Genomic DNA, 16,807 nt, shown 5'->3' with positions numbered 1-16,807 from the left:
GTCCACCGTTGATAATAGCCGATCCTGGCCATGATCTCTCTCCCCAAAGGTGTCTCAGATGGAATTGGGATACACCAAAAAAATACGTTTTCAATTAACACATGCGTATTAATACACGTGTGAAATATGACAATTATAAGCACCCACCAAATTATTACACACGGCCCTCTAAGAACAGTGCCTTCCCTGTACAAGCATGCCACACGAAAAGTAGCAGAGTAATACTTCCTACTTTTGATAACGCTTTCAAGCTATAGCCAATTTACTGGGTTTCTTTTGTCCAATAGGTTTCACTGGAGGAACACGGCTTTAAACATTCTCATACTGCCATCTATTGGTGAGGAGTAAAAATGTATTGCACTAATCTTATTCTCTAATTTTACTAACTATGGACTCAAAAGCAGTAGAACGAATCTGTTTGCTGCCATCTTTACTTTATTGTTGCAGCCTTTTTGTGATGAGGTATATGCATGCATGGGGCTTCAAACATATAATTCATAATGTTCTGTAGGCTAAAAGACATGTTGAGGATGGCCAGTTCCAGGTCCACAGGGTGAGGTTCCCTGCTTGTTCAATGCACCAGAGTAGACCATTTGTTTAATTAATTCAATCAATCAAAACTGTAAGTCACCTTACTCAGTGACCTGAAATAAAGTCACTTGCTAATTGAGATATCTGACAACCCCGCAGTCTCACTGCCCTGCACTGAATTACCTGTTATTCCCTACCTCAGTGATATTCAGGTGTTTTGCACCTTGAATTACAGTCTCACCCCTGCTCTTCCTCATGCATGACAGAGCCATAATTACCATTTAAAGCGAGGAGCGATGACGACCTCCGAGTTGGATTGTCGTTTTGTACCTTCCACACCGGGAGTAATGTTACTCTTGTCAGGTATTTTGGATTATGTGAAGGTTAGGTTAACTCGACATGTGTACACTATGTCTATATGTAACAAGCCATATATATATTTTTATCCCTCATATTTTGCAGTTCCATCGACAAGAATTCTATTCCCCAACTTTCCATAACTGCTGCAGAGGATCATTTAAGAAGCCAAATGAGAAAACACTATTCAGAATGACAAGCTCAGAGAGTAATTACACAAACACTGAAAACTAGTACTGAACTTTATTTTAAAAAGTCAAATTGATATCAGGGTAAAGAAATTACAACAATAACCAAAATTAAATCTAGAATCTGGCACAGTGTTACAGAAGATGTCAGAGAGCGATTACAGTTTACACCACCAGCACCTTTTCAGTAGACTGGTAGCTAGAACTTCATATAGTGTGGACAAGAGATTTCTATCCCGGCCATTCAATTTAAAATCTGATTATCTGGACATGTCACACTGACTAAATAAAAATACAAAAAGGAGTTAAATAGTGAGAATTTATGTATCAACCACTGGCAAATAAGAGTCCAACTGCAGTAAAAGAACGCTATGAATCATGCCAGCGGAATGAAGTCAATTTTAAAGGGAACATTCTTTCATAAAACACAGATACATAGCAACAGAAGGGGCTGGGTGAGTTTAGGGGGGCGGTTTTAAAATGTGGCAACATGTCTTTCCCTTCAAATGAGGAATTATTAAGTGTGTCAAGGGAAAATCTATTCATGATTCTTACTATCCAGAAGTAAAAAAAATGAACATGATGTAAAAGCCCTTAAATTACATCTAGACATTATGGTTGTTGAGGAGGTAGAATAGAAAAAAAGACGTTATTACGTTATTCTAAAAAAGAAAACGAGCCTTGGATTTGGCTTGAGGTCTTTTAGTCAGCCTCTTCCTCCTCGGACTCAGATTCTGAAAAAACAAATAAGATTTAAGTCAACTGCATGCACAGACAAATGTGCTATGGTGAATACAGACAAAACTACATGCTCAGTCACATCAGACAATGGGACTATCGCCTATTTTGAAGGCGAGGTGGTTATTGTACCTACTATAGTTGAACTGATTTTCAGTCGCTCTGGATAGGCGTCTGCTAAATTACTCAACTCTAATGTAAAACGTAAGCCACGCTCACCTTCCTCCGCGTTCTTGAGCCACTCCACAAACTTTTTCATCTGTTCCAGGAAAACACTTCTTCCTTTGGCAACGTGGGCCTCGGTGTACCACTTCAGAATGGCCTCCTCACTCAAAACATCCGCTGGGAAAAATAAATCAACATGATCATTACAAACCAGCAGTCATCCCAGGATAAAGATGCCATTATGGCCACTTGACAAAGACAATTATGCCCAACTAAAAAGTGCTGATGTGAATCTGCTAGGCAACCTTGCTTCAAAACACTAACGCAAAAATTTGCTTTGATTGGTCGAAATGTTAGAAGTTGTATTTTTCCATAGACACCCTGTGTTTTATTCAAATCAACTATATGCACCGAGCATGTCTGATACCATAAGCACACGGTCTCATGAAATAATTAAGTCCGACTGCTGATTGTGCTGGGCCGGGCTCAGACTTGCTGCGCAGTGTAAAAAATTAAATGACAGCGAGTGACTGTGGCTAGCATCCGTTGGTTCGCTCTCCTCCCTGCTGCAGTGACCACCACAGAACATCAACAATGTTTATCGCACTGTCCGTGTTGCTGAAGCTTCAACATAATTACAGCAATCTGACATATGATCGGTTAACAAAATCCCCCATTTGTTTAGGAAAAACATTCCCTATTCCCTCAATCCTTGCTCTCTTTAAGTGACAAGTATGCGTCACATGTACGTGACCAATAGGGCCTGATGTATAGCATATCATAAAATCACAACAAATTAGTCATGAACTCAGAAGACAGTAACAAGTGACATCAAAATGGATGCTGAGGAAATGACAAACTAGAAACGGGGGAATGTTTACTGGTTGCTCAGGAGGTAAAGGTGAAGTCAGACATGTGGAATAAATTTGCCTAGTTGTGGAAAATAGTGGAGATCAAGAAAAAGTATGTAAGAAGCAAGCAATGCGTGCATATTATGAGTGCCAAACAGGTATGGTTAGATTACAATAGAACTCTGTAAACACTAAATAAATAAGCGTACCAGAGAGTTGGTTGTAACATTGTTTGTAAAGCCTTCATTACAGTAAAGATTAAAAACACTTGCATGCATTCGTGAACGCAAGTGCCGAAATGGAATGGTTTATTTATTGTGTACGCTAATTATTCAAGGGTGGCTTTATTTTAAAACTAAAATGCTTGATTGCATTTCAAAGCATGAATGAGTCGTATGCTTTGTGATGACAAACGAATGACTGATACAGTAGTCTATAGAAAGTATCGAAATATAGGCCTAAGTAAGATACAGTATTAAGACTAAACAGGATGCGCTCTAAGGCCTAAATCTCGATGGTGGTTATACAAGGCTGCTATACTAAGTCTACTAAATGATAATAATCATAATAATGCGATCAAGAAAAAGGAGGGTTATTAAAAATAATTTGACAATTTGGAACAGCGTAAATACTAAATAAATTGTAAGTAATATCAGGAAGGCTGTTCTAACACACACAAAAAAATGATAAAGCCTTCATAACAACAAAGCAAAGATGATAAAACAGCCGAATTTGTGAAATTGTTTATCCGACATGTGGTTGCGTGCGGCTATTAAACAAACACTCAAACAGTCAACAGAAGCAGGATCTGTCTTATTTCTGTAGATATATACACACACACTACATGACCAAAAGTATGTGGACACCTGCTCTCTGAACATCTCATTACAAAATTATGGGCATTAATATGGAGTTGGTCACCCCTCTGCTGCTGTAAAACTCTTCTGGGAAGGCTTCCCACTAGATATTGCTGCAGGGACTTGCTTACATTTAGCCACAAGAGCATTACGGAGGTCTGGCTCGCAGTTGGTCTAGGCCTGGCTCGCAGTTGGCGTCCAAATCATCCCAAAGGTGTTTGATGGAGTTGAGGTAAGGGCTCTGTGCAGGCCAGTCATGCTCTTCTACACCGATCTCAACAAACTTTCTGTATGGACCACGCATTGTGCACAGGGGCATTGTCATGCTGAAAGAAGAAAGTGCCTTCCCCAAACTGTTGCCACAAAGTTGGAAGCACAGAAATCTCTAATGTCCTTCTATGCTGTAGCGTAGGCCGAACCATGAAAAACAGCCCCAGACCATTATTCCTCCTCTACCAAACATTACAGTGGGCACTATGTATTCAGGCAGGTAGTGTGCTACTCGCATCCACCAAACCCAGATTCGTCCGTCGGACTGCCAACTGGTGACGCGTGATTCATCACTACAGATAATGCGTTGCCGATGCTCCAGCCGATGCTTCCAGAGGCAGTTTGGAACTCGGTAGTGGGTATTGCAACCGAGGACAGACAATTGTTTATGCATTACACGCTTCAGTGGTCACGTTCTGTGAGCTTGTGTGGCCTACCACTTTGCGACAGCCGTTGTTGCTCCTAGACGTTTCCACTTCACAATAACAGCACTTACAGTTGACGGGCAGCTCTAGCAGGGCAGAAATTTGACTAAATAATTTGTTGGAAAGGTGGCATCCTATGACGGTGCAACGTTGAAAGTCACTGAGCTCTTCAGTAAGGCCATTCTACTGCCAATGTTTGTCTATGGCGATCGCATGACTGTGTGCTCAAGTCTATACACCTCTCAGCAACGAGTGTGGCTGAAATAGCTGAATCCACTAATTTGAAGGGGTGTCCACATACTTCTGTATATATAGTTTATATGGATGTTATAAAGCCAGGCACATTTAACAGTTAAGTCTATAATCTATAGCCGAGTTCAGTTGGTGTTTCCTCTCTCCTCACTTTCCTTAGTCAATTAAGGCAAGGGCTATTTTATCGTCTCCTAACTCCGCTGCTGACTCTGCCACATTGTCCTCAACACCAATATGCTTGTTAACTTTGCTATTATACACATAGCAACATGGTCTAGAAAAACTCGCCAATTCAACAGTGCACTTATGTTTCAGAACCGCAGACAGCGACTGCTATTAAACGCGGGAGAAAGAGCATTTGTTATAAGATAATATGAATTGTATTAGTGTTGCACCATTGTCCTTAACCATATACAATTTAAGTAGCACATGTCTTAGAGTGATGGACTGAGCCATCCCCACGGCCTCAATGGATCAGTCCACTCAAACAGGCGCAAATCAAACAGATGTCTTGTACACCATGAAACATTATTATTTTTTGCTACTGATTGACTTAACAATTATCGGTCAACCAACAGCCTTTCGACTAAACAATCGACTTAAATGGGGTCAGCCCTGGTGCATATAATGTCATCTCTCATATTTGGAAGAATATAAAATCATTCTAAAACAGACCACTGACCCTCGAACATTTTCAGGTGGGCTCAGGTTGGCTGAACAAAGCAGAACAGTAAGTGAAGAAAATAGAGCAGTATTTCCACCTCTTTGGCCATTGATTCTGCTCCACTTGGCAAAGCGGAATAGGAACGCCCATTTTTCATGGTAGTCAACGCAGATCTCGCTTTGATTAGCACAGCGGGAAGGTTTTGGCGGCTACGGTCAATGCGAGGTCAGAAGATGGAATCAAAGCTCACTGGACAGAAAGATCCAAGGTCCCTCCCTCGGACATTCCCATCCAATGAGCTTTGAGAGGAATTGGGAAAACAAGGACGGTGGATGCAGACAACACTGTTCTCCTTCCCTTTGTAAGTAAGCAAGCCTTGTCTGAGCCAGAACAACCCATAGGTGCAGGAGCCTATGTCCGGTTTCTGTAGTGTAAGGCAGCTTGATAGACAAGTACACTCCCTGGACAGGAACCTAGTCTGTCGCAGGGCCTTACCCCCAATCAAACTCCTTAACACTGAGTGCCAAGCATCACTTTTACCTTTGTAGAGCAGGACCACAATCTTCTGGAAGGAGTTCATGAAATGGATGTTGTCATAGCAGTACTCCTGCATCTTCACCAACAGCAGGATCTCAGAGGCTCCCTGGGATGTGAACGCCTTCAGCAGTGGGCTGTATTGCTGTGGAGAGACAGGGGGTGTTTCCATGAGTCACAAAAAACAAGCCACAAAATTACCCTCGTTTCAGTCACATTTTGGAGCACCGTGTGCCTATGCTGTCTGATTCCATGGCTGATTGTGAGAATCCTGCAGAGAAGGTGAACTCAAGTTTCTCTCCACACAACTCATATTTGGTAAGATGGGGAAGTGATGGCTCTGAAATCAGTGCAAGCCAATCAGCCAAGTGGCTCACCTTCAAGTGTTTGATGGCTTGTTCTGTAACCAGCTCCTCTTTCTTGTTCCACTCCACATAGCTCATAACGCTGGTCCACACGATGCCGATCATGGTCTGCTCTGAGATGTTGTTCTTCTTCATCTCCTCCCTGGCTGAGACAATGATCTGGAGGGAAAGAAGGGTATGAAAGTAAGTTTGTAAGTAAGAAGTGATTCTGGTTATTGGGCATTTCATGTCCATCCCATGCTAACAAAATGAGGATTCATAATCGAGAACTATCCTTCAACACAGAGGCTGCGATCTGATTCTCTAATCCACGTGTGCACAAATTCACTTCCCATGCTAAAACCAATCCAATGAGTCTAAATCAATTAGGGACAATGAGAGCAAGTGCACCCTTGAAGGGTTAAGGGTAGGGAATGGAGTGCTTCTCCAGCAATCTGCATACAGCCAGGCTTTGGACTCACGTCTTTGAAAGCATCCCCGCGCTCCATCTGTTCCTGGAGCTCCTTCTGAAGCTCCTTACGGGACCCGATGGCCTGCTGGTTCCTGGCAAAGTCTGACAGCTCCTTGAGTCCAGCATCTGTGAAGTACTTAGAGAAGTGCTCACAGCTCCGCTTGTTGGCAGGAAACAGCTCCTGCAAGACACAAGGTGAAGAAACAGGCTTAACGACACAGAATTAAGTAGAACGCATGCAACTATATTGCATCTTTATGCTTAAGCCCTGTCCAACTAAGAAGGCTTCTCCTTGGCTCTCTCAATTCACCTTTCCTAAGTTCCTTGCATCCACTTACCGCCTCATTATGAAAACCCCTAGGAAAGAGGGGAGGTCAGAGGGTAGGGACCATCAACCAACTCCGATACAATTGAGAAGGTGAGGAGATAGGATTGCGAGGATGCGAGGAATCAAGGAAAGACAGAACCTTTGTATTCCGAGAACACCCTTTTCTTAACTTCCCTGCGACCCAATGACTGTTTTACACTGAGCCAAGGAAAGCTAGCATGGCTTCGGATTGGACATCACCCACATGATTGGTGGTCTCACTCACCAGAAGCCTGTTATCCATGCCAACCTTCCGGAGACTTCCGGCCACAGAGTTGATGTCCTTCTCATGGATCCAGGATTTGAAAAGTTTCACAGCAAAGGCTGCAGAGACACCTGTGTAAAAAATAAAGACAGGGGAAACCATTTATTTTAAGCCTACCAGGTGAAAAGCCAGATTCCACAAGACACGATTCCAGAAGTTTTACAAGTCTGCCCAGTAAAAACAGAAATTAAGCAATTTCACACACACGGATTGTTGTATGAGACAAAACCATAAATACGCCCTAAGTAAATTCACATCTTACAGTGAATGTTTGCAACTTTCATTTAACTTAAGTCCCTACAAGTACCTGGACATGAGCTTGTAAGTATATAGTCTGGTTTCTCCAGACACAGATTATGCCTAGTCCTAGATTTAAAATAATACTCAATAGAAAATCTCTATTGAAAGTGATTTTTAGTCCTGGACTATGTTTATTCTTTGTCCAGGAAACCTGCCCTATTGAGCTGGCACTGCTGCACACCTTCTTTGACGAGGTTCTCGTTGTAGAGGCTATTGAGGATAGAGGCTGAGATGTTGCCGTTGGCTAGCAGGATGCCAGTCAACATGGCCAGCTTGTTGCGCTCAGACTCAGTGAACCCCTTTAGGAACAGCAGCAACTGCACAGGCGATAAGAGGGAAATGCAAATACTGAAACTTAGAATACAATAGAATGCTAGCACAAGGATGGAATGGAATACAATAGAATGCTGGTATAACACTATGGAACATAAGGCCTAGAGTTGAGAGAAATGCATATTCTAGAACAAAATGTCTAATGCCAGGCTCAATAATGTAATCCTTCCCGACGTCTATCACGTCTGTATCCCAAATGGCACCCTATTCCCTTTATAGTGCACTATTTTTGACCAAAGCCCTATGGGCATCATTTGGGAAGCAGCAATGAGTTGAATAACTCTATGGTGACAACAGAAAGATCCAACAGATAAAAAAGCATGCGTCATATTGAACAATGTTGCACAACAAGACAACATATTTACCTTCTTGATCTCCTCTTCGAACCCTTTCTCCAGGTACTTGTAGCGCCTGATAAGCTTGTTGAAAACCTAAGTAACGACAGGGAAAACAGAGTCAGGGCCTGTTTCCCAAAAGCATCTTATGGCGAAGTTAATTGTTGGAACCTTCGTAGGAGGTTTTCCCGAGTGGCGCAGCGGTCTAAGGCACTGCATCTCAGTGCTTGAGGCGTCACTACAGACACCCTGGTTCAATTACAGGCTGTATCACAACCGGAAGTCATTGGGAGTCCCATAGAGCGGCGCACAATTGGCCCAGCGTTGTCCGGGTTTGGCCGGTGTAGGCCGCCATTGTAAATAAGAATTTGTTCTTAACTGACTTACCTAGTTACATTTTAAAAAATGTTTTATTTAAACTGAGCTGTTTCCCAAAACCATTGTCACACTTAACTACACCACCCGTAGAACAGCTGTGTTACGTTAGATGTTTTTAGCCCTCCCGCGTCACTTCACACATGGTTTATCCGTCTGTGACCACCGATAACTTCACAACGAATATCTTTGCAATTGTTACAAACAAGCGAAGGATAAAAAGATGCTTCAAATGAAAACCGAGATGACTGCATTAAAAGATAAATAGCCCACCTACAGCATAGGTTACATAGGCCTATATACTGTATTTCAATGATATTGAAAACAATAATCCTGTTAATTCAATTTAGTTTTATTTTGCTATTTGGCTCCCGTCTCATTTTCACCTCAATATATTTCATGTTTAGCCTACCATGTGTGCAATGATGAGCAAAATCTTTATTTAGTGCATTATTATAGGGTAAGCACTAGGATAAGCCGCCTCAATATTTGCAGCCATAGGTGATAATCTCTCTTTAGGACCTGATCCAGTGTTAGTCTTGTGGAATAATTACAATGTTGAGGTACGATTTGAATGGAGAAAGCTGAACCGAGAGCAGCACTGCCTTTCGATCCTATCAGTATCGACACATGCCTCAACAACGCACTACGCAAAAAGTTCTCTCAGAGTTGTGTTTTGGAAAACAAATGTTACACCTTCAGAAGTTGTAGGAAAGATGCATCGTTAAAACACTTGTAAGCCAAAGTTACATTGCTATCGGGAGACCTGTCCCAGATCTCTAAATAACAGGCCAATGTTAATCCAAAAACTGAAATCACTTGTATCATAATCAACCTTTTCCTTCAGTAGAAAAGGGTTTTGAACCACAGCTACTATTGTGGTAAAGAAAAAAAAACAGAAAGCATCATCATATTCAGCTCTATTGCTAAACCAATAAACTCCATTTGCACAAGTGTACCTGAGCATAAGCTTGCATGGTCTCCAGGTCTTCTTGGGCTGTAAAGAGACAGAACTCTGTACGGGTCAAGTCATCTGATAAGGTACCCCCTGGGGCTGAAAAAGAAGAAAACAAAAGTGAAGGTTAGGGACCAGTTGAAATTAACGCAATTGTTACCCTGAGGAAAATGCTTTTTCAATTTCAGTCAGGGGGAGGGTTATTTATTTATATAAAAACACACACACTTTTTTAGTCCAGGGGAGGGTAATTTGTAATCGATTAAATGTCAGTATTGGTCAGCATTTGGGAATACTGGTATTGAATTTGACACATGCAACTTTGGTGTACAACGCTGTTCTCGCTCATTCTCCTCGCTGAGCCCAGCTGGATGGGCATTTCGGTTTTACCTTTCCATTGGCTGTTCGATCAGTCTCTCTGTGCTTGGCATATCTAGAACGCGGGTGTGTAGAGTATCTGGTAAATAGCGCATGTAATGCGCAACAAGAACAGTGGTAGAAATGCTGCAACCAAAACGGGGAACTCGGAAATCTCCGACTAATGACTTCAGTGTGTTCAAGAAAAACGAGCTCCGACTAGGAAAATCTTTGGGGCCCCCGTGGTGCAGCAGTCTAAGGCACTGCATCTCAGTGCAAGAGGTGTCACTACAGACACCCTGGTTCGAATCCAGGCTGTATCACAACCAGCTGTGATTGGGAGTCCCATAAGGCTGTGCACAATTGGCCCAGTGTCGTCCAGGTTTGGCCGGTGTAGGCTATCATTGTAAATAATCATTTGTTCTTAACTGACTTGCCAAGTTAAATAAAGGTTACATCTTTTTGAACAGTTTATAAACTCGGAATTCAAAACCGGAAACTAAAATCAGGCCTCTTTTCTAGAGCTCTGGCTTTCTGGCCTGAAGATCGCTGATGTTATGATTTGAAGTTGTTTCCTAAACATTTACTAAATAAAATAAAAAATGAAATAAAAGGACAATAACGAGGCTAAATACAGGGAGTACCAGTACCGAGTCAATGTGCAGGGTTACAGGTTGGTTGAGGTAATTTGTACATGTAGGTAGGGGTAAAGCGACTATGCATAGATAATAAACAGTTAGTAGCAGCGTAAAAACATGGGGGGTGGGGTCAATGTAAATAGTCCGGGTGGCCATTTGTTCAGCAGTCTTACGCCTTGGGGGGTTAGAAGCTGTTAAGGAGCCTTTTGGACCTAGACTTGGCGTTCCGGTAGCGCTTGCCATGCGTTAGCAGAGAGAACAGCCTGACTTTGGTGACTTGAGTATAAAAAAAAAAATTGGGCCTTCCTCTGACACCGCCTAGTATATAGGTTCTGGATGGCAGGAAGCTTTGACCCAGTGATGTACTGTGATAACCGAGCAGTTGCCATACCAGGCGGAAATGCAACCAGTCAGGATGCTCTCGATGGTGCAGCTGTATAACTGAGGATCTGGGGACCCATGACAAATCTTTTCAGTCTCCTGAGGGGGAAAAGGCGTTGTTGTGCCCTCTTCACGATTCTTGGTGTGTTTGGACCATGATAGTTTGTTGGTGATGTGGACACAAAGGAACTTGAAACTCTCGACCCGCTCCACTACAGCCCCGTTGATGTGAATGGGGGAGTGGTCGACCCTCCTTTTCCTGTAGTCCACGATCATCTCCTTTGTCTTGCTCACGTTGAGGTAGAGGTTGTTGTCCTAGCACCAGAGCTGGTGCACGAAATCTCGAGATTTTGCTCGCCTGAAGTAGAGTATATTGTGATAAATTGCAGGCCACACTACCTGCCTAGAGTTTTCAGCTATACTTTTTGTGGCTGTTTATTTACCACCACAGACAGATGCTGGCACTAAGACCGCACTCAGTCAGCTTTATAAGCAAACCGCTCACCTAGAGACGGCGCTCCTAGTGGCCGGAGACTTTAATGCAGGGAAACTTAAATCAGTTCTACCAAATTTCCCTCTTCACGACTGTCTTGGTGTGTTTGGACCATTCTAGTTTGTTGTTGATGTGGACACCAAGGAACTTGAAGCTCTCAACCTGCTCCACTACAGCCCCTGTCGATGAGAATTGGGGTGTGCTCGGTCCTCCTATTCTTGTAGTCCACAATCATCTCTTTAGTCTTGGTTACGTTGAGGGATAGGTTGTTATTCTGGCACCACCTGGCCAGGTCTCTTACCTCCCTATAGGCTGTCTCGTCGTTGTCGGTGATCAGGCCTACCACTGTTGTGTCGTCTGCAAACTTAATGATGGTGTTGGAGTCGTGCCTGGCCATGCAGTAGTGGGTTAACAGGGAGTACAGGAGGGGACTGAGCACGCACCCCTGGGGAGCTCCAGTGTTGAGGATCAGCATGGCAGATGTATTGCTACCTTCCCTCACCACCTTGGGATAGCCCGTCATTAAGTCCAGGATCCAGTTGCAGAGGGAGGTGTTTTAATCCCAGGGTCCTTAGCTTAGTGATGAGCTTCGTGGGCAATATGGTGTTGAACGCTGAGTTGTAGTCAATGAACAGCATTCTCACATCCTCTTGTCCAGGAAGGGCAGTGTGGAGTGGAGCAATCTTTTTAAACTAGGCCTAATAGACGTTTTGTGGAGAGAAGCATGCCTGCTCTTGCTAATTGCTGAATGTAAAATAGACCTACGCCAATTTAGCTGTCCGGGAAAGTTGCAGAGAGTGGCCAGTGATGATAACATTGTTGCACAGGACAGATCAAATAAAATTGTATTGGTCACATACATGTGTTTATCAGATGTTATTGCGGGTGTAGTGAAATGCTTGTCTTTCTTATACTCTGGAGACAGTGATGAGCAGCGAAAAAGAGCCCAACGAATTGACATCCATTGAGCAACGAGGCAAGCAATGACATGTAATAGACACGCAGGGTAAACAGCATATGTTGTTGAATTTCTACATTTAATTTAAATACAAGTTTCTATTTTAAAAAAAATTCGCTGGTATCATTTGCAGTCGTCACTATGACAACGAACACAAGCTGAAGCACCGAATGGTTGGTTTTCCCACCATATTAAAAGGCCTACAGCGTGCAGTAGGATGCTTTGATCACTTGATTGACAGGTGAAGCCTACTGTAGAACGATAAATCTTCCTCTAGTTGGTCCACACAACGATAATTTATCGTTATCGTTGTGTGGACGCCCTTAACGCTTAAACTGGTAAATGCCGCCCTTTAGCGGATAACATGAATATGGTATGGATACAGCTGTAGTTCTCAACAACAATTTGATTTGATAGAAATCACGACTGCAAAATTGATAGCCTACTATGGGATTTAAAATTCCCTGCTATTTTATTTTAATCATCATTTTGGAGGGGGAGGGTTACACGTTTTATTTTTTCCCCCAACGCTCGGAGAGGGTCAGGTAATATATTTTCTAGGGATGCACGATATATCGGTGAACATATTGGAAATCGTCTGATATTAGCTAAAAATGACATCGGTATCGGCCCGATGTCTAGTTTCAATGTTAAAAAACGATGTCAAAGCTACCGTGCATACCTATATAACGCAATATGTTCACCGACATGACGACGCCCACAAAGTCTACTGTGTGGATCGAGCAGTCAACAAACTGAGCAGTCATTTGAAAGAGTAAGAAAATTTCAGCGAGACAACTCAAAGGCGAAATCCATTAAAGCCAAGATAATGGAATTCATTGCCCTTGACAATCAACCGTTCTCTGTCGTGTGTGATGTTGGCTTTCGCCGACTGGCCGAGCACCGATAAACACTACCAAGGGCGCTATTTTTCAGATGTGGTCCTACCGGAGTTACACAGTAATAGCGTGACTGCTATTAGCTTGATACTATGGAACGCCGTTTGGGTCTTTGCGTGTCAAAAATGATACAGTAGCACTGTCAAAGCTATACAAAAAAAGTCTGCAAACAAGCGTTGGTAATAATGCATGATTTGTTCGACCGCAACTTCTGGGGTAGCTAGCTTTAGCTTGGTACCTAGCTAGCACCAATAGAACCTGCCTGAAAACAATGACCAGTAGAAACTGCAGTCATTTTCACTATTCTAAGAAAAGATTTAGGAATCTATGTGTGTAAGTATTAGCTAGGTAGCCACATGTTTGCCTATTGAAATTGATCTTCAGTTCATGAAAATAAATATCTAGCCAGCTAATTAACCCTGTTGCCCAAAGCTAACATAAGCAGCCAGCTTAGTGAGGCGCGACCAGACCGAGTTCTGTGTTGTGAAGCTAGCCACAATAAGGCTTAGACACAATAGTGGAATTTGCGGGTTGCTATCAAAATAAAAGTAAGTCATTGACAGTGATGCAAATGAATACAAATAGTATAATTATGCCATACTTTTATTTGAAAGGCTAACCGCAAAGTACACTATTGTGGCTAATCCTTATTGTGGCTAGCTTCACATAGATGGGTCCGACCACCATTAATCAAATAGCAACTGTCTAATTAGGGATATTTTATTTTAGATGATGACACCTAATTATATAAAGGTTACACACACCACACTAACCAAAATGTTATTTTGTTGGCATTTACGTATGTCCCCATTACCAGTAAAACATAATCAAAACCTATTTCTTTCGCTCTTCATTTGTTCAGTTGTTTCATTCTCAACCAGGATTTCTATGGAACGCCGTTTGGGTCTTGCATGTCAAAAAAGATGCATGTCAAATAAGCTTGTTGACCAATCAGGACCTGAATATGACTGCACTTCACATAATAATTTAACGCGTTCATACATTTTTTACATAGTTATTACACATCGATTACACTATCGCTTGTATTTCAGATGTCACAACTATTCATCGATACGTATGCTATGATGCTGGTAAAGTTGTCTCGCGCACCTACAGTGCTGGTCATTAAAAAAAAGCTAGCTAGCTCATGGATGCAAATAATGTTCTTCCCCAAAAACATACAGCTAACTATATATAATTAGGCAAGTCAGTTAAGAACAAATTCTTATTTACAATGGCGGCATACCCCAGGCCAAAGCCGGACGACGCTGTGCCAATTGTGCGCCGCCCTATGGGACTCCCAATCACGGCCGGATGTGATACAGCCTGGATTCGAACCAGTAACTGTAGTGACGCCTCTTGCACGGAGATGCAGTGCCTTAGACCGCTGCATCCACATGTGTGTGTATTAACTATTTAACTGAACTAGAAGGCATAAAAGGCCGCAAAAATGTTAAATATCAATATCGTTTTTTTGGCAAGGAAAATATCGGAATCGGGCAAAAATGTAATATCGGTGCATCACTAATATTTTCCTCAGGGGGAGGGCCATCCACTTTCATTTCAGAGGTCCGATTATCTCCAAGTATCCCTCAATATAAATAACGTTCACTCCCTTATTATAGACTTTCACACAAACACACATTTTCCCCCCATTCTATTCAATTTTCTCTTTACCTAGCATTCCATTTTATCCTTATTTTGCCAGCACCTTACACTAACATTCTCTTCCATTCTATCCTTCCCCAGCATTCAATTCTATCCTTACCCAGCATTCCGCCAGCCACCAGGATGTCAAAGAGTGTCTCAGCATAGCGGCGGTAGTCAAGCTTGGCACCAGAGGCATCAAGAAATTTCGCAACAGCGTCGAGATCACTGCCAGTTTGGTTCAGACCTTGTACAATGGTTTCCTGAAACTGAGTAGGGTCAAACACCTTCTTTTCATCTGTTGAAAGATCGATGCATTCATTAGGGAAACAAATCATAACAGAATTTTGCCAGTCATGATAGTAATACATTCAGTTTACACCCACCTCTCTTCCTAGTTTTAAAACGCTGGCCTGTAAGCGTTGGCTTCTGAATCTTTTGATTACTCATAAAAGACACCCTGAATGAGAATGAGAAGAGGACATTATTATTATAGCTGAAAGATAAGCTAGTTGTCTGTAAATCAACTAACACCACAATATATGTACAAGTAGGATTGACAGGTGTTGGTTTGGGAAATAAGTGTAATAATTGACAAGTCAGAACCCCCATGGCAATGTGATCCATAGCACACAATGTTGGCAACTGCTGTTAACCAGTTTAGAGCCATATGGCCCCGCAGTCAACTAACTTTAGCTAGCTAAATTTACATAATCAGCTAGTTAGCTAGCTAACGTTGGCTACATTATGGCTTGTTACAAGTAACTACCTAGCTAGATAGTCAAATAGATATATAGATATCATAGGCTGATCATGCAATGACAGCAATGATAACTGTTGAAAAAGTAGTTAACGCGTTACTTAGCTAGCTAGTTATCAAGCGTAAGGCCTGCCGGCTGGCTATGTCCCCAGGTCTCGGAAATACAATCCATTTATGGCCAGTTCGCTAGCTAGCAAGTAACTGACAAAGTTAACTGATAATCGGCCTGAAAAATCAACAAATACAGACCATCTGTAACATATTGTAAGGTTAACTAGTTACTACTACTATAAAGACCTAACGTTACATGCCATGCATGCTTGACAATTAGCTAGCCAGAGAAGCTAACGACGTGGCTAGCCAGAGTAAGCAGGCTAACGTTAGCGAGCATGGCTGCTAACACGTTAGCAAACGTGCGCAGGCGTCTAATAAACCTGATTGATTTAGCTAGGTACTATCTAAAGCATGCCAGTTAATTAACATTACTGTTATAAACTACTTACCGAAATCAAATTTACTCTCAAAAACAGTCGAATAAAAACAACGAACGTTACTGCGACAGAACTGAACTGAATTCTCTGGCTGTGAAGCGGCTGCGCAATCTTCTTCTTCTTTTTTGGAATTTAAGGGCGGTTGGCATCCATTCATTAAAGGTGCATTAACGCCACCTACTGTGCTGGAGTGTGGGCTAGCGACAGGAAGGAACTAAATCCTACTTGACAGCCATTATTATATATATATTTTTAAATGTAACCTTTATTTAACTAGGCAAGTCAGTTAAGCACAAATTCTTATTTACAATGACGGCCTACCAGGGAACAGTGGGTTAACTGCCTCGTTCACGGGTAGAACAACATATTTTTACATTGTCAGCTCAGGGATTCAATCAAGCAACCTTTCGGTTACTGGCTCAACACTCTAACCACTAGGCTACCTGCCTAGTGTCTAGATGTGATACAGCTTTTGTCAAATTGACTTCAAAAGTAGATTTTTTTGTGTGTGCATTTTAGCTAACCCTGACCTTAACCTAATTGTTGAGAATAAGAAGAGGGTGCATGTCGTATGTGGCAGGGCTCGCAGACAATAACGGATTGCA

At 42.2% G+C, this 16,807-nt stretch overlaps 1 protein-coding gene across 1 annotated transcript; it reads right to left on the bottom strand.

Annotated features, from left to right (window-relative positions):
* Positions 1 to 1,116: 1,116 nt before the first annotated feature.
* On the bottom strand, positions 1,117 to 16,357 carry LOC139546648 (eIF5-mimic protein 2-A-like). The gene is made up of 12 exons (XM_071355267.1): positions 16,215 to 16,357; positions 15,338 to 15,411; positions 15,073 to 15,249; positions 9,583 to 9,677; positions 8,279 to 8,344; positions 7,762 to 7,897; positions 7,242 to 7,351; positions 6,659 to 6,829; positions 6,210 to 6,356; positions 5,839 to 5,977; positions 2,034 to 2,156; positions 1,117 to 1,810 (listed from the first exon to the last, which is right to left on the bottom strand). Exons 2-12 carry the CDS (start codon positions 15,399 to 15,401, stop codon positions 1,779 to 1,781), a joined length of 1,260 nt encoding a protein of 419 aa, XP_071211368.1. The 5' UTR covers positions 15,402 to 15,411; positions 16,215 to 16,357; the 3' UTR covers positions 1,117 to 1,778.
* Between the last annotated feature and the right edge of the window lie 450 nt (positions 16,358 to 16,807).

The sequence above is a fragment of the Salvelinus alpinus genome, chromosome 20 (genome assembly GCF_045679555.1).
Source record: "Salvelinus alpinus chromosome 20, SLU_Salpinus.1, whole genome shotgun sequence".
Classification (NCBI taxonomy): domain Eukaryota; kingdom Metazoa; phylum Chordata; class Actinopteri; order Salmoniformes; family Salmonidae; genus Salvelinus; species Salvelinus alpinus.
The sequence above is the reverse complement of the archived record's forward strand: the minus strand, read 5'-3'. Positions and strand labels throughout refer to the sequence as shown.